The sequence below is a fragment of the Protomyctophum parallelum genome (genome assembly GCF_964188405.1).
Source record: "Protomyctophum parallelum genome assembly, chromosome: 1".
Classification (NCBI taxonomy): Eukaryota; Metazoa; Chordata; class Actinopteri; order Myctophiformes; family Myctophidae; genus Protomyctophum; species Protomyctophum parallelum.
Genome location: NC_139697.1, coordinates 8913663 through 8935614, shown reverse-complemented (window position 1 = coordinate 8935614; position 21952 = coordinate 8913663). Strand labels below are relative to the sequence as shown.

Sequence of the window (21952 nt, the reverse complement as noted above, 5' to 3'; positions counted from 1 at the left end):
TAATTATTTAAAAGAAAATGGCAATTTTGGTCATAGTACATTATTTATTTATTATTGGTACCTGTCATTGTCAGTCATTTCTTTGTATATTTAAGTTATTCGTCATATCTTGCCATATGCAATTTTTGTTCACATAGCCTAAAAGCCAAACAGAAATTTTAACATTTTATGTTCCAGTGTTCAAGGCCAAATCGTCAACTAAAATGCCCTAGCTGTTAGTGTCTGTGTTCAGGCCAAACCTCTGGTTTTCTGGTTGTCGACTTCCATGCTTCTGTGTCAGTCTGTGTGGTTCAGACTGGCTGCATACAGGGTTTCGTTTTAACAAAAACACCTGCTTTCAGCTCTCCATCTTCCATGCAACTCAGAAAGCACATTTAGTGTTAGTTGCTGAACTGTTCAGCTCATGTTATTGGGATTTAAATCACTGGCAGCTGAGCATGAGCAAAATGAACTGACTTTACAACAATTGATATATCATTGTTGTGGTAGTTATTGATATAAACATTATGAATACAGAAACAATAGTAGCCTATAGGCTACTGTATGTAGCCTACCTGTCACATGAATTGCATCTTATTTTTATTTTTGATCACAGCCCACTTTTAAATATCCTATCTATTAGACCTGCTGCGTTCTATCTATACCAGTATAGATAGATGTGGTTATGTGTATGCTATAGATTCTATATGTATTTAAGATGTATAGATAAATAAAATAAATGATTCTACTAAACTTTATTATGGTTGACAAACATCTATTTAAGATTTATAGAATACAGTAAATAAAATAAATTATACTACTAAACTTTATTTTTGTTGACAAACGTTTAGCCTACTATGTGTTTTGGGGGCTATGAAAATGACTTCCTGGCTGTAGACAAGACATGGAGAAAGGTAACTTACCCGGACGGTGACACTTGAAACGGTTTTCTGTGCGACTATGGCTTGTGTTTGCACCATTGAGTTATATGGTGGTTTACACCTCTGTGTCAAATACAATCCGAGGTGATGAAATCAGTCACCGGAGCCGGCATGAGGAAGTTGCATGCATAATAAACCAATGTGGGTTTGTAGGCTATGTAGTGTTGCTTGCAGCTTGGTTACCTGATGTGTGAATTCAGTGCTCAGATTGTGCATTAAGAAGGGGAGGGGGGGGGGGGGGGGGCTAATGTAAATCATTAGAGCTCATGAACCCGTCAGTTTTGCCAACCCCCCTCCCTCTCTCCCTCTCTCTCTCTCTCTAAATGGGCTACACACTGAAAATGCACTTTTTCATTGCATAAAATATAGTTAGTGGAACTCGTTTTGATTGATTGGAACTCGTTTTGATTGATTGATTGAAAAATGTATAAGATAAGAGTTTGTAGAATGGGTGCAGTTCAACGAAAGTAGACCTACAGGTCATGGGCGGCGGCTGTGGCTCGGGAGGTAGATCAGGTCGTCCAATGATCCCTGGGTCGGTGGTTCGAATCCCGGCTCCTCCTGTCCACATGTCGAAGCGTCCTTGGGCAAGACACTGAACCCTACATTGCCTCCAATGAGTTGGTCGGTGTGAGCTTGCCACCATTGGTGTGTGAATGTGGGAAGTGAGGACGCTGGCGTCGACTGTTCGCCGCTTCACCTCCCAATGTATGAATGAATGAACCATTGTAAGCACTTTGAGCTCTTGGAAAAGCGCTATAAAATGCAATTCATTACAGGTCAATAAATTCTAAATCATGCTACGAAGATAAAACATTGCATTAAGTATTAAGACTTGTTTACATCAGGGTCCTCCATTTTCAATTAATCAGAGTATTGATTGAATACTTTATTAACGGTTTGCAAAAAAGCACAGTTTAATACAAATGCAATGCTAAAAGTAAAAAGGATTGAACCTAAGAAAGCTCTATGACTTGTTTCCATTGGGGTCCTGACTGAGTATTCAATTCATATTCATTTAAACATTTAGTGACAGATAAATATACAATACTATTATACTATCAAAAACATCATATACACGAGTACTAATTAAAAAGAAAAATATTTAACCCATTTGGGGCTTAGGGGGCACTTGCGGTCATAAGTTTGGAATTTTTACAGGGGCCAGTTCCGAATTGCAGCCACCTGTAAGTGCTCTTTAGAGCAGTTTTGAAGGAGAGTAACGAATCAAGGATTCACATTTTTTTTTTAAGTCAAATCAAATCTGGGTTGAACGTGGTTTGTGGAGCTCCTTCTGGTGTTGTGTTTGTGGACGTCTTTAACGTTTTTTGAAGTAGTTTGACACGGGTGTCTTTGTGGTGTTACTGGTGTAGGCCAGGCCCATTGCAAGTTGCTGTACTCTGTCTTCTACCCTGATCCATCCTGATCCCACCCTAGCAGGGGTTAGATGAGTTGTAGTTTGGAATGTCTGTAGCCTCATTTTAAGGCCTTTGTGGTACCATGAGGTGCATGCATAGTCATAGTGACATTGGTTGAGTGCTCCATCTAGAGTCCTCAATGTGTTCCGACTGATCAGTGAGGAGATCCTATACAAAGATCTTGTTCTTTGGTTGCCATTTTGTCACTGGAAAGATTTGCCTGAATCAGCCACATATTTGATGGATGGACCATAATAATAAAATGCATTTTAGCAAGATATATCAATGTGTTCAGTAAGAAATAGTCAATGCCCAGAACAAGGCTGCTGGCCTTGAGGTTAAATTCCCTTCCCAAACATTTCTGAATGAAAGTCGTATTGGTACAATGCATTATACGGCTATATGAAATGATTAATTTTACTGTCAAAAAATATTAAATGAAAATAAATAGTGAAAATAAATATTTTGAATGTGACGCTATATAAAGTTAATAAACAATATTGTGACTACAGGGGAACGGTGGCACTGTCTGTACCACTGTTGTCTCACAGCTAGAAGGTCCTGGTATGGGTTTGATTCCTGCTGGGGATGCTGTGGGTGCTGGGGGCGTGGTCTCACCTCCAGAGTTTCCCATCCGACTTTGTGAATAATGAAAGTAATCGCTTCCGTTTATAACAATCTTTCTTATTCTTTGGTAGCTCCACCTTGGTCAGTGCTTCAAGGTTTGGCACATATGTTGGCTCTGACACTTGCTCAGACAAAGGCGAGTTGGAGTCAGGTGTCTTTTCTGCCATAATCAGAGGCTCAACTGTTGGTCTTGACTCTGAGTGCAATGTTGGAGACTCAGGATTAGATGCTGGTCCAGATGTTGGTGCAGGATTTGAGTTGGGTTCAAGCGTTGGTTCTGTCTCTTTCTTGGACATTGGTTCAGCTGTTGTGAGTGGCACAGGCGACTGTTCAAACTGAGATGATGCTTCAGGGTTAGTTTTTGACTCAAGTGTTGCTTCAGAACGTTGCTCAGTTATTGGTGACTCAGACTCAGGTGCTTTTTCCAGTGTGACAGGAGGCTGAGATATCACTTCTAGTAGAGGTTCAGTCACATGCTGAATTGTGGTCTGTAGCTCAGGTATTGTTTGTGACTGAAACATAGGTTCAAGTGTGGTACGCCCTTCAAGTGTTGCTTCTGGTTCTTGATCAACTATAGGTCCTGCTGTGGAGGGAGGTCCAGGCGTAGGTTCTGAATATGATGCTTTTTCAGCCTTAGTGATTGACTCAAGTGTTGGCTCTGACTCTGATTGCGATGTTGGTGACTCAGCCTTAGATGCTGGTCCAGATGTTGCAGGATTTGAGTTGGGTTCAAGCGTTGGTTCGTTCTCTATCTTGGACATTGGTTCAGCTGTTGTGAGTGGCACAGGTGACTGTTCAAACTGAGATGATGCTTCAGGGTTAGTTTTTGACTCAAGTGTTGCTTCAGAACGTTGCTCGGTTATTGGTGACTCAGACTCAGGTGCTTTTAAAAGTGTGACAGGAGGCTGAGATATCACTTCTAGTAGAGGTTCAGTCACATGCTGAATTGTGGTCTGTAGCTCAGGTATTGTTTCTGACTCTTTCTTGGACATTGGTTCAGCTGTTGTGAGTGGCACAGGCGACTGTTCAAACTGAGATGATGCTTCAGGGTTAGTTTTTGACTCAAGTGTTGCTTCAGAACGTTGCTCAGTTATTGGTGACTCAGACTCAGGTGCTTTTTCCAGTGTGACAGGAGGCTGAGATATCACTTCTAGTAGAGGTTCAGTCACATGCTGAATTGTGGTCTTTAGCTCAGGTATTGTTTCTGACTGAAACATAGGTTCAAGTGTGGTATGCCCTTCAAGTGTTGCTTCTGGCCCTTGATCAACTATAGGTCCTGCTGTGGAGGGAGGTCCAGGCGTGGGTTCTGAATATGATGCTTTTTCAGCCTTAGTGAGTGACTCAAGTGTTGGCTTTGACTCTGATTGCGATGTTGGTGACTCAGCCTTAGATGCTGGTCCAGATGTTGTTGCAGGATTTGAGTTGGGTTCAAGCGTTGGTTCGTTCTCTTTCTTGGACATTGGTTCAGCTGTTGTGAGTGGCACAGGTGACTGTTCAAACTGAGATGATGCTTCAGGGTTAGTTTTTGACTCAAGTGTTGCTTCAGAACGTTGCTCGGTTATTGGTGACTCAGACTCAGGTGCTTTTAAAAGTGTGACAGGAGGCTGAGATATCACTTCTAGTAGAGGTTCAGTCACATGCTGAATTGTGGTCTGTAGCTCAGGTATTGTTTCTGACTCTTTCTTGGACATTGGTTCAGCTGTTGTGAGTGGCACAGGCGACTGTTCAAACTGAGATGATGCTTCAGGGTTAGTTTTTGACTCAAGTGTTGCTTCAGAACGTTGCTCAGTTATTGGTGACTCAGACTCGGGTGCTTTTTCCAGTGTGACAGGAGGCTGAGATATCACTTCTAGTAGAGGTTCAGTCACATGCTGAATTGTGGTCTTTAGCTCAGGTATTGTTTCTGACTGAAACATAGGTTCAAGTGTGGTATGCCCGTCAAGTGTTGCTTCTGGCCCTTGATCAACTATAGGTCCTGCTGTGGAGGGAGGTCCAGGCGTGGGTTCTGAATATGATGCTTTTTCAGCCTTAGTGAGTGACTCAAGTGTTGGCTTTGACTCTGATTGCGATGTTGGTGACTCAGCATTAGATGCTGGTCCAGATGTTGTTGCAGGATTTGAGTTGGGTTCAAGCGTTGGTTCGTTCTCTTTCTTGGACATTGGTTCAGCTGTTGTGAGTAGCACAGGCGACTGTTCAAACTGAGATGATGCTTCAGGGTTAGTTTTTGACTCAAGTGTTGCTTCAGAATGTTGCTCGGTTATTGGTGACTCAGACTCAGGTGCTTTTTCAAGTGTGACAGGAGGCTGAGATATCACTTCTAGTAGAGGTTCAGTCACATGCTGAATTGTGGTCTGTAGCTCAGGTATTGTTTCTGACTGAAACATAGGTTCAAGTGTGGTACGCCCTTCAAGTGTTGCTTCTGGTTCTTGATCAACTATAGGTCCTGCTGTGGAGGGAGGTCCAGGCGTAGGTTCTGAATATGATGCTTTTTCAGCCTTAGTGATTGACTCAAGTGTTGGCTCTGACTCTGATTGCGATGTTGGTGACTCAGCCTTAGATGCTGGTCCAGATGTTGTTGCAGGATTTGAGTTGGGTTCAAGCGTTGGTTCGTTCTCTATCTTGGACATTGGTTCAGCTGTTGTGAGTGGCACAGGTGACTGTTCAAACTGAGATGATGCTTCAGGGTTAGTTTTTGACTCAAGTGTTGCTTCAGAACGTTGCTCAGTTATTGGTGACTCAGACTCAGGTGCTTTTAAAAGTGTGACAGGAGGCTGAGATATCACTTCTAGTAGAGGTTCAGTCACATGCTGAATTGTGGTCTGTAGCTCAGGTATTGTTTCTGACTCTTTCTTGGACATTGGTTCAGCTGTTGTGAGTGGCACAGGCGACTGTTCAAACTGAGATGATGCTTCAGGGTTAGTTTTTGACTCAAGTGTTGCTTCAGAACGTTGCTCAGTTATTGGTGACTCAGACTCAGGTGCTTTTTCCAGTGTGACAGGAGGCTGAGATATCACTTCTAGTAGAGGTTCAGTCACATGCTGAATTGTGGTCTTTAGCTCAGGTATTGTTTCTGACTGAAACATAGGTTCAAGTGTGGTATGCCCTTCAAGTGTTGCTTCTGGCCCTTGATCAACTATAGGTCCTGCTGTGGAGGGAGGTCCAGGCGTGGGTTCTGAATATGATGCTTTTTCAGCCTTAGTGAGTGACTCAAGTGTTGGCTTTGACTCTGATTGCGATGTTGGTGACTCAGCATTAGATGCTGGTCCAGATGTTGTTGCAGGATTTGAGTTGGGTTCAAGCGTTGGTTCGTTCTCTTTCTTGGACATTGGTTCAGCTGTTGTGAGTGGCACAGGTGACTGTTCAAACTGAGATGATGCTTCAGGGTTAGTTTTTGACTCAAGTGTTGCTTCAGAACGTTGCTCGGTTATTGGTGACACAGACTCAGGTGCTTTTTCAAGTGTGACAGGAGGCTGAGATATCACTTCTAGTAGAGGTTCAGTCACATGCTGAATTGTGGTCTGTAGCTCAGGTATTGTTTCTGACTGAAACATAGGTTCAAGTGTGGTACACCCTTCAAGTGTTGCTTCTGGTCCTTGATCAACTATAGGTCCTGCTGTGGAGGGAGGTCCAGGCGTAGGTTCTGAATATGATGCTTTTTCAGCCTTAGTGATTGACTCAAGTGTTGGCTCTGACTCTGATTGCGATGTTGGTGACTCAGCCTTAGATGCTGGTCCAGATGTTGTTGCAGGATTTGAGTTGGGTTCAAGCGTTGGTTCGTTCTCTTTCTTGGACATTGGTTCAGCTGTTGTGAGTGGCACAGGCGACTGTTCAAACTGAGATGATGCTTCAGGGTTAGTTTTTGATTCAAGTGTTGCTTCAGAACGTTGCTCGGTTATTGGTGACTCAGACTCAGGTGCTTTTAAAAGTGTGACAGGAGGCTGAGATATCACTTCTAGTAGAGGTTCAGTCACATGCTGAATTGTGGTCTGTAGCTCAGGTATTGTTTCTGACTCTTTCTTGGACATTGGTTCAGCTGTTGTGAGTGGCACAGGCGACTGTTCAAACTGAGATGATGCTTCAGGGTTAGTTTTTGACTCAAGTGTTGCTTCAGAACGTTGCTCGGTTATTGACTCAGACTCAGGTGCTTTTTCAAGTGTGACAGGAGGCTGAGATATCACTTCTAGTAGAGGTTCAGTCACATGCTGAATTGTGGTCTGTAGCTCAGGTATTGTTTCTGACTGAAACATAGGTTCAAGTGTGGTACGCCCTTCAAGTGTTGCTTCTGGCCCTTGATCAACTATAGGTCCTGCTGTGGAGGGAGGTCCAGGCGTAGGTTCTGAATATGATGCTTTTTCAGCCTTAGTGATTGACTCAAGTGTTGGCTCTGACTCTGATTGCGATGTTGGTGACTCAGCCTTAGATGCTGGTCCAGATGTTGTTGCAGGATTTGAGTTGGGTTCAAGCGTTGGTTCGTTCTCTTTCTTGGACATTGGTTCAGCTGTTGTGAGTGGCACAGGCGACTTTTCAAACTGAGATGATGCTTCAGGGTTCGTTTTTGACTCAAGTGTTGCTTCAGAACGTTGCTCGGTTATTGGTGACTCAGACTCAGGTGCTTTTAAAAGTGTGACAGGAGGCTGAGATATCACTTCTAGTAGAGGTTCAGTCACATGCTGAATTGTGGTCTGTAGCTCAGGTATTGTTTCTGACTCTTCCTTGGACATTGGTTCAGCTGTTGTGAGTGGCACAGGCGACTGTTCAAACTGAGATGATGCTTCAGGGTTAGTTTTTGACTCAAGTGTTGCTTCAGAACGTTGCTCAGTTATTGGTGACTCAGACTCAGGTGCTTTTTCCAGTGTGACAGGAGGCTGAGATATCACTTCTAGTAGAGGTTCAGTCACATGCTGAATTGTGGTCTTTAGCTCAGGTATTGTTTCTGACTGAAACATAGGTTCAAGTGTGGTATGCCCTTCAAGTGTTGCTTCTGGCCCTTGATCAACTATAGGTCCTGCTGTGGAGGGAGGTCCAGGCGTGGGTTCTGAATATGATGCTTTTTCAGCCTTAGTGAGTGACTCAAGTGTTGGCTTTGACTCTGATTGCGATGTTGGTGACTCAGCATTAGATGCTGGTCCAGATGTTGTTGGAGGATTTGAGTTGGGTTCAAGCGTTGGTTCGTTCTCTTTCTTGGACATTGGTTCAGCTGTTGTGAGTGGCACAGGTGACTGTTCAAACTGAGATGATGCTTCTGGGTTAGTTTTTGACTCAAGTGTTGCTTCAGAACGTTGCTCGGTTATTGGTGACTCAGACTCAGGTGCTTTTTCAAGTGTGACAGGAGGCTGAGATATCACTTCTAGTAGAGGTTCAGTCACATGCTGAATTGTGGTCTGTAGCTCAGGTATTGTTTCTGACTGAAACATAGGTTCAAGTGTGGTACGCCCTTCAAGTGTTGCTTCTGGCCCTTGATCAACTATAGGTCCTGCTGTGGAGGGAGGTCCAGGCGTGGGTTCTGAATATGATGGTTTTTCTGGAGTAGTGAGTGGCTCAAGTGTTGGCTCTGACTCTGATTGCGATGTTGGTGACTCAGCCTTAGATGCTGATCCAGATGTTGTTGCAGGATTTGAGTTGGGTTCAAGCGTTGGTTCGTTCTCTTTCTTGGACATTGGTTCAGCTGTTGTGAGTGGCACAGGTGACTGTTCAAACTGAGATGATGCTTCAGGGTTAGTTTTTGACTCAAGTGTTGCTTCAGAACGTTGCTCGGTTATTGGTGACTCAGACTCAGGTGCTTTTTCAAGTGTGACAGGAGGCTGAGATATCACTTCTAGTAGAGGTTCAGTCACATGTTGAATTGTGGTCTGTAGCTCAGGTATTGTTTCTGACTGAAACATAGGTTCAAGTGTGGTACGCCCTTCAAGTGTTGCTTCTGGCCCTTGATCAACTATAGGTCCTGCTGTGGAGGGAGGTCCAGGCGTGGGTTCTGAATATGATGCTTTTTCTGGAGTAGTGAGTAGCTCAAGTGTTGGCTCTGACTCTGATTGCGATGTTGGTGACTCAGCCTTAGATGCTGGTCCAGATGTTGTTGCAGGATTTGAGTTGGGTTCAAGCGTTGGTTCGTTCTCTTTCTTGGACATTGGTTCAGCTGTTGTGAGTGGCACAGGCGACTGTTCAAACTGAGATGATGCTTCAGGGTTAGTTTTTGACTCAAGTGTTGCTTCAGAATGTTGCTCGGTTATTGGTGACTCAGACTCAGGTGCTTTTTCAAGTGTGACAGGAGGCTGAGATATCACTTCTAGTAGAGGTTCAGTCACATGCTGAATTGTGGTCTGTAGCTCAGGTATTGTTTCTGACTGAAACATAGGTTCAAGTGTGGTACGCCCTTCAAGTGTTGCTTCTGGCCCTTGATCAACTATAGGTCCTGCTGTGGAGGGAGGTCCAGGCGTGGGTTCTGAATATGATGCTTTTTCTGGAGTAGTGAGTGGCTCAAGTGTTGGCTCTGACTCTGATTGCGATGTTGGTGACTCAGCCTTAGATGCTGATCCAGATGTTGTTGCATGATTTGAGTTGGGTTCAAGCATTGGTTTGTTCTCTTTCTTGGACATTGGTTCAGCTGTTGTGAATGGCACAGGCGACTGTTCAAACTGAGATGATGCTTCAGGGTTAGTTTTTGACTCAAGTGTTGCTTCAGAACGTTGCTCGGTTATTGGTGACTCAGACTCAGGTGCTTTTTCAAGTGTGACAGGAGGCTGAGATATCACTTCTAGTAGAGGTTCAGTCACATGCTGAATTGTGGTCTGTAGCTCAGGTATTGTTTCTGACTGAAACATAGGTTCAAGTGTGGTACGCCCTTCAAGTGTTGCTTCTGGTCCTTGATCAACTATAGGTCCTGCTGTGGAGGGAGGTCCAGGCGTAGGTTCTGAATATGATGCTTTTTCAGCCTTAGTGATTGACTCAAGTGTTGGCTCTAACTCTGATTGCGATGTTGGTGACTCAGCCTTAGATGCTGGTCCAGATGTTGTTGCAGGATTTGAGTTGGGTTCAAGCGTTGGTTCGTTCTCTTTCTTGGACATTGGTTCAGCTGTTGTGAGTGGCACAGGCGACTGTTCAAACTGAGATGATGCTTCAGGGTTAGTTTTTGACTCAAGTGTTGCTTCAGAACGTTGCTCGGTTATTGACTCAGACTCAGGTGCTTTTTCAAGTGTGACAGGAGGCTGAGATATCACTTCTAGTAGAGGTTCAGTCACATGCTGAATTGTGGTCTGTAGCTCAGGTATTTTTTCTGACTGAAACATAGGTTCAAGTGTGGTACGCCCTTCAAGTGTTGCTTCTGGCCCTTGATCAACTATAGGTCCTGCTGTGGAGGGAGGTCCAGGCGTGGGTTCTGAATATGATGCTTTTTCTGGAGTAGTGAGTGGCTCAAGTGTTGGCTCTGACTCTGATTGCGATGTTGGTGACTCAGCCTTAGATGCTGATCCAGATGTTGTTGCAGGATTTGAGTTGGGTTCAAGCATTGGTTCGTTCTCTTTCTTGGACATTGGTTCAGCTGTTGTGAGTGGCACAGGCGACTGTTCAAACTGAGATGATGCTTCAGGGTTAGTTTTTGACTCAAGTGTTGCTTCAGAACGTTGCTCGGTTATTGGTGACTCAGACTCAGGTGCTTTTTCAAGTGTGACAGGAAGCTGAGATATCACTTCTAGTAGAGGTTCAGTCACATGCTGAATTGTGGTCTGTAGCTCAGGTATTGTTTCTGACTGAAACATAGGTTCAAGTGTGGTACGCCCTTCAAGTGTTGCTTCTGGTCCTTGATCAACTATAGGTCCTGCTGTGGAGGGAGGTCCAGGCGTAGGTTCTGAATATGATGCTTTTTCAGCCTTAGTGATTGACTCAAGTGTTGGCTCTGACTCTGATTGCGATGTTGGTGACTCAGCCTTAGATGCTGGTCCAGATGTTGTTGCAGGATTTGAGTTGGGTTCAAGCGTTGGTTCGTTCTCTTTCTTGGACATTGGTTCAGCTGTTGTGAGTGGCACAGGCGACTGTTCAAACTGAGATGATGCTTCAGGGTTAGTTTTTGATTCAAGTGTTGCTTCAGAACGTTGCTCGGTTATTGGTGACTCAGACTCAGGTGCTTTTAAAAGTGTGACAGGAGGCTGAGATATCACTTCTAGTAGAGGTTCAGTCACATGCTGAATTGTGGTCTGTAGCTCAGGTATTGTTTCTGACTCTTTCTTGGACATTGGTTCAGCTGTTGTGAGTGGCACAGGCGACTGTTCAAACTGAGATGATGCTTCAGGGTTAGTTTTTGACTCAAGTGTTGCTTCAGAACGTTGCTCGGTTATTGACTCAGACTCAGGTGCTTTTTCAAGTGTGACAGGAGGCTGAGATATCACTTCTAGTAGAGGTTCAGTCACATGCTGAATTGTGGTCTGTAGCTCAGGTATTGTTTCTGACTGAAACATAGGTTCAAGTGTGGTACGCCCTTCAAGTGTTGCTTCTGGCCCTTGATCAACTATAGGTCCTGCTGTGGAGGGAGGTCCAGGCGTGGGTTCTAAATATGATGCTTTTTCAGCCTTAGTGAATGACTCAAGTGTTTGCTCTGACTCTGATTGCGATGTTGGTGACTCAGCCTTAGATGCTGGTCCAGATGTTGCAGGATTTGAGTTGGGTTCAAGCGTTGGTTTGTTCTCGTTCTTGGACATTGGTTCAGCTGTTGTGAGTGGCACAGGCGACTGTTCAAACTGAGATGATGCTTCAGGGTTAGTTTTTGACTCAAGTGTTGCTTCAGAACGTTGCTCGGTTATTGGTGACTCAGACTCAGGTGCTTTTTCAAGTGTGACAGGAAGCTGAGATATCACTTCTAGTAGAGGTTCAGTCACATGCTGAATTGTGGTCTGTAGCTCAGGTATTGTTTCTGACTGAAACATAGGCTCAAGTGTGGTACGCCCTTCAAGTGTTGCTTCTGGCCCTTGATCAACTATAGGTCCTGCTGTGGAGGGAGGTCCAGGCGTGGGTTCTGAATATGATGCTTTTTCAGCATTAGTGAGTGACTCAAGTGTTGGCTCTGACTTTGATTGTCATGTTGGTGACTCAGCCTTAGATGCTGATCCAGATGTTGTTGCAGGATTTGAGTTGGGTTCAAGCATTGGTTCGTTCTCTTTCTTGGACATTGGTTCAGCTGTTGTGAGTAGCACAGGCGACTGTTCAAACTGAGATGATGCTTCAGGGTTAGTTTTTGACTCAAGTGTTGCTTCAGAACGTTGCTCGGTTATTGGTGACTCAGACTCAGGTGCTTTTTTAAGTGTGACAGGAGGCTGAGATATCACTTCTAGTAGAGGTTCAGTCACATGCTGAATTGTGGTCTGTAGCTCAGGTATTGTTTCTGACTGAAACATAGGTTCAAGTGTGGTACGCCCTTCAAGTGTTGCTTCTGGCCCTTGATCAACTATAGGTCCTGCTGTGGAGGGAGGTCCAGGCATGGGTTCTGAATATGATGCTTTTTCTGGAGTAGTAAGTGGCTCAAGTGTTGGCTCTGACTCTGATTGCGATGTTGGTGACTCAGCCTTAGATGCTGATCCAGATGTTGCAGGATTTGAGTTGGGTTCAAGTGTTGGTTCGTTCTCTTTCTTGGACATTGGTTCAGCTGTTGTGAGTGGCACAGGTGACTGTTCAAACTGAGATGATGCTTCAGGGTTAGTTTTTGACTCAAGTGATGCTTCAGAACGTTGCTCAGTTATTGGTGACTCAGACTCAGGTGCTTTTTCCAGTGTGACAGGAGGCTGAGATATCACTTCTAGTAGAGGTTCAGTCACATGCTGAATTGTGGTCTGTAGCTCAGGTATTGTTTCTGACTCTTTCTTGGACATTGGTTCAGCTGTTGTGAGTGGCACAGGCGACTGTTCAAACTGAGATGATGCTTCAGGGTTAGTTTTTGACTCAAGTGTTGCTTCAGAACGTTGCTCGGTTATTGGTGACTCAGACTCAGGTGCTTTTTCCAGTGTGACAGGAGGCTGAGATATCACTTCTAGTAGAGGTTCAGTCACATGCTGAATTGTGGTCTGTAGCTCAGGTATTGTTTCTGACCGAAACATAGGTTCAAGTGTGGTACGCACTTCAAGTGTTGCTTCTGGCCCTTGATCAACTATAGGTCCTGCTGTGGAGGGAGGTCCAGGCGTGGGTTCTGAATATGATGCTTTTTCAGCCTTAGTGATTGACTCAAGTGTTGGCTCTGACTCTGATTGCGATGTTGGTGACTCAGCCTTAGATGCTGGTCCAGATGTTGTTGCAGGATTTGAGTTGGGTTCAAGCGTTGGTTCGTTCTCTTTGTTGGACATTGGTTCAGCTGTTGTGAGTGGCACAGGCGACTGTTCAAACTGAGATGATGCTTCAGGGTTAGTTTTTGACTCAAGTGTTGCTTCAGAACGTTGCTCGGTTATTGGTGACTCAGACTCAGGTGCTTTTAAAAGTGTGACAGGAGGCTGAGATATCACTTCTAGTAGAGGTTCAGTCACATGCTGAATTTTGGTCTGTAGCTCAGGTATTGTTTCTGACTGAAACATAGGTTCAAGTGTGGTACGCCCTTCAAGTGTTGCTTCTGGCCCTTGATCAACTATAGGTCCTGCTGTGGAGGGAGGTGCAGGTGTGGGTTCTGAATATGATGCTTTTTCAGCCTTAGTGAGTGACTCAAGTGTTGGCTCTGACTCTGATTGCGATGTTGGTGACTCTGCCTTAGATGCTGGTCCAGATGTTGTTGCAGGATTTGAGTTGGGTTCAAACGTTGGTTCGGTCTCTTTCTTAGACATTGGTTCAGGTGTTGTGAGTGGCACAGGCGACTGTCCGAACTGAGATGATGCTTCAGGACTCGGTTTTGACTCAAGTGTTGCTTCAGAACGTTGCTCGGTTCTTGGTGACTCAGACTCAGCTGCTTTTTCAAGTGTGACGGGAGGCTGAGATATAACTTCTGGTTGAGGTTCAGTCACATGCTGAATTGTGTTCTGTAGCCCAGGTATTGTTTCTGACTGAAATGTAAGTTCAAGTGTGGTATGCCCTTCAAGTGTTGCTTCTGGCCCTTTGTCAACTATAGGTCCTGGTGTTGCATGAGTTTCAGGTGTGGGTGCAGAATGTGATGCTTTGTCAGTAGTGAGTGACTCATGGGCTGATTCTGGTAGAAACGTTGTTTCTGGTACCCGTTTGGAAACCGGCTCAAATGTTTGTGGCTCAAGTTTAAGTGGCGACTTAGAGGTGCCTCCAATGTTAGGTACATTGCCACAAAAGCAAGGCTTGATTTCAATGATGTTCTTTACAAGTTCAGGGCTGGGGAAGTTCGTGGTTAATACACCTAAGCACCCTGGGGGTGAAGACCTCTTCTTGTGTTCCACCATAAAGTCACTGAGCTCACTGTTAATCCCCTGGGCCACTATCCTGGGGATTATTGTACCTGTGGTGTCTGTTAAAACAATATGATGTGCACAATTATTTTGTGCTTCCTGTAGATGTTTCCTCACTTTCTTCATCTTGTTCTTAGTGCCCATGTACATACCATCACCAGGGAAAAATGTATCATGGATAAGGACTCCAGTATTAAAATTGTCACTCTGAACAAACACAATTTTACCCCTTGCCTGCTGCATGTTTGGAACTGAAAGTTGGGTCCATACTCTATCCTCAAGGTTTTTAATGAGCTTCAGGATGGATTTTGCAATATACTTTTTATATAATCCATGTAGAGTCACTCTCAAAAGCACGGTCTCACTGCTATATCCATCTAAGAAGTCCAAAACGATCTTAAAGACTTCATCAAATGTCATATGTTGCCAAATCATCATATGGCTATCTCGGATAGAGATATCTTTTCCAATCAAGTTCCAAGCATGCACTTCAAAATATCGAATTCCCACTTTTAGTTGTTTGTCTAAGGTCCAAGCTTGACATTGTATAAATAGTCCTCCGTACAGAGTTAGGCTTTCATGTGTTCCAGGTATAGAAATAGCTGAGATCGGTGTGGTGTCAGGTATAGATTCCATCCAATTCAAGTTATAAGAGCTTTCAGCCAAGGCTGGTTCATCATTGAATCCTTTTTCTGAACTTAAGCAGGCGATTGTAACAGTTCTAGGGGGGACAATTTTGACAGTTGGTTAGATGTATCAAACTGAAACAAAAACTATATAAATCAGATAATGCAAAACGGTATTTCATGCTGAATTTTGAAATGTTTAAGTGATGTTTTAATATACAAATTACTCATGATTCAGTACTAGCTAATATATTGTAACAAAACATTTCTACACATGCATTATGATTTCGTACTTACAACGATAGAAGCCAGATGCACTTTTGGACCTCCATTTGGTTTGGTGACTGGTGAAATCCACTCAACTGTATCTCCCTCTCTTATTTCTCATTACATGTCGTAATTCTTTCACAAATTATGTGACTGTACACATAAACAACAGCTTAAGCGTTAACCCGTAAACCAAGTGGTTAGTTGCAGATGCAATTGTCTGTCTTAAACGTCTACTCTGTGTAAAGTCAACATGCATGAAGATAGATTTGCATATGCAATACCATTCATTGCAACAAGAGTGAGATAGTGTGTGTGTGTGTGTGTGTGTGTGTGTGTGTGTGTGTGTGTGTGTGTGTGTGTGTGTGACTGTGTGTGTGAGTGTGTGTGTGTGTGTGTGTGTGTGTGTGTGTGTGTGTGTGTGTGTGTGTGTGACTGTGTGACTGTGTGACTGTGTGTGTGTGTGTGTGTGTGTGTGTGTGTGTGTGTGTGTGTGTGTGTGTGTGTGTGTGTGTGTGCATGCATGCGCAGGTGTTTGCGCGCCTGCATGTGTGAATGTGAGTGTGTGCGTGCGTGCGCGCGTGTGTGTGTGTGAGACAGAGAGAGAGGGAGAGAGTAAAATTGAAGATAAGCAAATAGAAAAAGAAAGTGTAGATAGTGCTTAGACTGAACTTGTACAGTCAGAGACATACTACTGTATAGGTTCATTTGTGTTATTTTATGCAGCGTGGATGGATCTTCTTTTTTTTTTAACTTTGTTTGGACACAAACACTAACAATGTAAATGACCTGATAAATTATACTAGTATTATGCAGTTCCAAGGTTTTTGATTTACACATCATTGACAGTGTGCAAACTGCTTTTGTGGGGATTTAAGACTGAGCTAGAAATGCATGTATAACAATTGTAAGCACTTCTTAATAGGGATGCACGATATATCAAATCAGTCTTTATTTATATAGCACATTAAGTCTCCTTGTGTTGTTTGATATTCCAAGACAAATTCTTCCACCATTGGCTGGTTGTGCAATGCCGTCATATGAACCTCAACCAATAAGCTTATAACCACTGCTGATCCCTTCCTGGCCACCTGTTGCATTTCATTGAGACGAACTAGCCACAGAGGCATGCTAATACCTTACTGCAGAGAAATTATGCACATATCACACTGACAATAAGTGAGTTTGGTTCTGGGCAGAAACATCAAGAACACTTGGATATTATTCGTGAAAAGAGTATTTTCCCCTCTGCAAAATAGCCACATTTCCACCACATTAACGTATTTTGTATCCAGTCTGCTAGCAGATAATCCCCTTGCCTTACAAGATGTCTATGAAAACTCTCCCCCTTGTTTTCATCAATCTTGGTGGAGAAATGCTGTATATACTGGACCAACGTCTTCGTGCTAACAACAACACAGCTGAGGACAATTCAGAGAAAGGTAGAGATGACATTATAGAACATAGAAAATAGACCAGCTGGGTGCAAACAAGCTACAGTAGTCCCATGTGATCCTTTCAAGGATCGATGGACAGCTACCAACTGATCCTTATAAATCCAGAAAGGATATAAAAACATCATGTATAATGGGGGAACTACAAATGGGTTCCCTGGAAAGCTACCTCAGAATATTTGGCCTACAATTTTTAAAAACACTTGATTCAGCTTTAGATGCTGTATGATACTGTACTATATTGGTTTGTTCTGATGGTGAACAAACTATACGGTCTCCCTGGTAAAAAGATGAAATCCACATCATGAAGCTATATTACACTATGATGTACTATGATGTGAATATTCTGCTACAAACATGTCGTAAGCTTAGTTTAAGGGACCATATTAGTCTATTTAAATATATATTCAGACCTATACTTCCCATGTCCTCCACACACGCACGCACGCATGCGTGCGCACCCACGCACACCCAGCCACCCACGCACGCGCGCGCACCCACACACACACACACACACACACACACACACACACACACACACACACACACACACACACACACACACACACACACACACACACACACACACACACACACACACACACACACACACACACACACACACACACACACACACACACACACACACACAATCCAATGATAATGGTAATAACTCTTTCAATATGATGTGTTTGTTCTTGTTTGCCAAAGGTTTATGGACAGATAATGATAGAAAGAGAGGTATTGTTTCACTATTCACTCTCTATTATTGTACTGTATTCAGTTAGCTTCCTTTTTCCTGTAGACACCATGTAGTTCATTAACTGTAGATCCTGTAGTGTATAACCTGATGTAGTGTAAGATACAGTCGTCTGATGCAACATGCTAAACTGCATCTAACAGTAAACATTCACATTTCATTATCAGCTTTTCGTGGGGTATAATTCACTATTATTCATTCATCACTCATTTTTTTATTCTTTATTTACCCAGGGAAGTAGCTGAGCACAGGTGCTCATTTTCAGCAACACCCTGCACATAGAAACACACAGACAGACACACACGCACACACACATTAAAACCTGGGAGCTGACCAGTACAACCACAGTCTTATACTGTTGGCCACTAAGCAGCTCCAGGGGGAGCAGTTGGGGGTTCAGTGCCTTGCTCAAGGGCACTTCAGCGGTGTTGGGTGAGTGATGACAATCACTTCCCCATCCAGATCTTTCCTGCCCGTCCGGGCGCTCCTCTAAGTTCTAACCCTTAGGCCACCGCTGCCCTACCTGTACTAATACTATTAGTACAAGTAAAATAGCATACAATTGAAAGGATTTGCAACTTCTATTATGTGCTTTGCCGTTATACAAGTTGTTCAGAACTAACCATAAGGCATGTAATGATTCACTGAACTCAGGATACCATACTAGGTTCACAATACGATTTCTCACAAAAAAGATTCCAGACAAATGGAATGTTTTCATTTATTTTTATAATTATATTAATTATTTTTCTTCTCTCTCTTTTTTTTAACAATACTGTGTTTACTCCTCTCATATTTTCAATACAGTATATCAATTGACTGAAAACATTTTTTTATTAAATCGGTTTAAATTGTCACCAGTTTGTGTCGATTTTAATCGATTTACGATAAATCGTTACATGCCTATACTAACCATTCATCTGTTCCTGTCCCGTTTGCATGCATAGTTATGAACGACATCACTGCGACCATGTATAGTAGGGCCTTTATGGACGAGCTTCTGAAGCCTCAACAGCTGTACTCTCATAGGACAATGAAAACTGTGCTTACACGTCTTGCACATTCCTCAATCATGAGGCTCAGCCCAGCCAGCATGGATAGGGTATGCACTAATAATGCACTGATATTTAAAATCGTTACCATAGGTACTGGCTATTTTATTACCAGCTATTTGTAAAACGGGGGTTATACATGCTTATATTATATACTTGTTTGTGTGATGATTATTGAACAATAACGTGTCGCATCGCAACATGTCACATCGTGAGGTGGTGTGAGTTTGTAGATCTGCTATTTTTGCTATTTTAGATTTTTTTTTTAATGATCCCCCAGTGTTAATACGGTTAACATAATTTATTTTAATTAATTAATTTTCTCCCAAAGGGGAATACATGGACCAGAAGCAGAGATAAAACATATTCCACACCAGCCACATAAAAATGAAGAACCACAATAACCAGGGATATAAAAAGCAAAGGAATGTATTTTGTCCATACAGCATTTTAATTCCAATAACATTATTGTGGCATTCTTTTGTATTCAATTTAGCATAAATTTCATTTAATATTGAGCTTAGTCCTTTTTTAACACAAAGGTAATGAAAATGTAACAGTACGTTGGCCCAGACAGCGATATTCTAACTTATGTCAACTCCTTCTAATTGAAAGTAATGTGTAATTTATGTCAACTTCTAACAACTTCTATGTCAACTACATTAAGTCACTTCCCCAACACTTATTTACCATGATAAGTGCCTAGCTGGTTTCATCTATATCTCTTGCTCAATTTTGTACTTCATCTTGACTGCCCTTTTCCTGATTTTTCCCATGAAGCTTTATGAACTAATGGTGATGGCCTTCAAGTATCAGATCTTCCATTGTCCACGGCCCAAAGACTTGCTGCTCATTTCTTACAACCACATAGACACCATCAGAGAGTTTGTTAAAGACACTCCCGTGGTTTTGAACCAAGTGGACGACACCCATCGGAAGATCATTGAGGTACTGCTGACGGGACTCACTGATGATGATCGCATTATGTTATGATAATATATTGATTATGATATCAACACATGTAATGATTAATCAGTCCTGGATTCATTCTTGACATTTCCTCATCATAGCATGGATATTTGTATGCAAACAAACGTAGACCTTTATTAATCCCACTTGGGGGAAATTCAGTTATAGCTTCACCTAGCTCAGGGGTAGGCAACCTTGATTATTAAAAGAGACATTTTTGGCCCCAAAATTGATAGAAATTATGTCTGGAGCCACAGAATATATATTGAATTGTTTGTGCTTTTTCTGGCCTTTCAATATAACTTTTTTATTGTTTGCTAATTTCTCAAAGCAGATTAAATATACCAGTAAACCAGCAGTGTTGGCGGTGGCATCCAGGCATCAATAAATTATATATTTTCCTTCAATAATTTGTTTATTTATTTTTAATCTTGTGTATAGATGTCACTTTATTATTATTTATTATTGGAGAATGTAAGAATAAGTGTATTCCTACTACAATAATAAATTATGATTAAAATGTAAAGAAAAACAAAATAAGACCTCTTATAGTTATTCCCTTACATACTTCTTTGCCCTAGCCTACCCCTGACCTAGCTGATGGCTAGTCAGCTGGGTATGATGAGCGCTTAGGGGGGAGCTGTTAGAGCCAGGGTCTTGCTCAAGCACACATTACATACTGAGCAAGCCATGGGGTCAAACTGGCAACCTTCTCAGTGATTACCTAAGCCAGTGGTTCCCAAACTGGGGGTCGGGACAGCCAAATTATAAAAGTGTATACAGGGTGTCTACATATATCTGAAGTTACAATTTAAGACCAAATTGGCCAGATTGTAAAATATCATGTAACAAAGAGGCAAATGCAGTACGAGGCGTTGTGAGCTATTTTCCTAATATGTATCTGTGGAACCGAGTCAAATTAAATGCAATGTCGACAATACCAAGTGCTTGTCAGGGTGGGGGGTCCCCAGTTCACATTCGATTATTTTGGGGGGTCGCGGCCTGAAACTTTTGAGAACCCTTCCACTATAAGCTGACGGGAAGTCTATATTATCTGTGAAAAGTCTATAAGGATCAATAAATATTCATCACTGATGAAATCGCTGAATAATTAAAATAACTTATGACATCATTGTTTTCTGTCTTTCATGTAGATATACACATCTCTACCTGAAGCTGAATTCCAACTACTCAGGCAAACACTGCTCATATTCTTTCAAGACATGCATGTTCGTGTGAGTCCATGTTATTTATGCTTGACCATCAGTTTAGATGAGCCAATGAGACTGCCAATTCAGTTCTTATCAGCCTTCGTTTCTTTCCCCTCTCATGACCAGGTGTCACATTTCCTCAGGCATAAGATACAGAATCCTAATGGGCGCTTTGCCCTGTCAACTTCAGGTCCAGTGCCCCATAGGATGGAAGTCCCAGGACTAATCAGGTCATCAATTTGTTGAATAGCTGATTTAACCGTGAAGGTTATCGCTGACTCATTCGAAGATTGGTCTCACAATGTATTGCTTCCTATTTCCACAGAACGTTTGATCATAAGGGGAGAGAAGTGAAGCGAAGCCTATTCCCCACAGGAGGCTGTTATACCAGCCCCATCAGAGAGGGTTCTTTTGAACTACATGGCAACAGAGTCATTGTACTTGGAAAAAACATGTATGTGTGTGTGTGTGTGTGTGTGTGTGTGTGTGTGTGTGTGTGTGTGTGTGTGTGTGTGTGTGTGTGTGTGTGTGTGTGTGTGTGTGTGTGTGTGTGTGTCAGTGAGCAAATCTGACTTAAATAGGGGTAAACATGACATTTATGAGATTGCCAATGTCTGTGTTATTTTTAATTAGTGTGGTTGCCCGAAAGGGCAACCAGACTCTTGTAATTGTAACACTTTTTGTTGTGTTGTTTTGGTTACTGAATTAAAAGGTACACTGCAACATATCTGGAAGACACACAGACATCTAAGACTAAGAGCCCTGCCATCAAGGTATCATCATAGAAAAAACGTGAACCCTAATTAATTTCATAGTATTGCCATAAAATAACAGATCTACAAGTTATTAAATGTGTTGTAAATCATGTAGTATAAATTAAGCTCTGCATACAAATATTTTGGAGCCAATATTTGAGTAACCACTAACCAAGCCCTGTATACTTATCGTACTATACAGACAGATGACACCCCTAACCTGCTGGCCAAAGAAGAGCTCAACCTTTTGGCACGTTTGATGGGAGGCATGGAGGCTGGAAACACGCAAAGTGCTGAGACAGGCTTTCGTATCAACCTGTTTCCGACTGGAGAGGAAGCGTGAGTTAATTTTTTACATGGCCCAGCATCTTAAAGGGGCATGAAACGCTAGGCCAATTGTGTGTTTGTTTTCCTGCACAGGTTCAAAACTACACACGGGTAAAAAGTTGTGGGTTCGAATCCACCGTGGTGCAACCGGTTTTGTCGGACGTTTACACAAACACAAAATTGGCTTGTGTTCG

The 21952-nt window shown here is 42.7% G+C and overlaps 2 protein-coding genes across 2 annotated transcripts in view; one reads left to right on the top strand and one right to left on the bottom strand.

The window, feature by feature from the left end:
- Positions 1-21952, bottom strand: part of zc3h12ab (zinc finger CCCH-type containing 12Ab) — a gene marked incomplete at its 3' end in the record, with an annotated part of 30458 nt that overhangs the window by 5820 nt on the left and 2686 nt on the right.
- oscp1a (organic solute carrier partner 1a) lies at positions 16558-21873 on the top strand (the record flags this gene model as incomplete). Its single annotated transcript, XM_083778293.1, has 10 exons — positions 16558-16672; positions 17396-17425; positions 18392-18546; positions 19277-19444; positions 20620-20700; positions 20803-20906; positions 21002-21130; positions 21389-21449; positions 21634-21770; positions 21852-21873. The coding sequence occupies 10 exons, from the start codon at positions 16558-16560 to the stop codon at positions 21871-21873; spliced, it is 1002 nt and encodes a 333-aa protein (XP_083634419.1).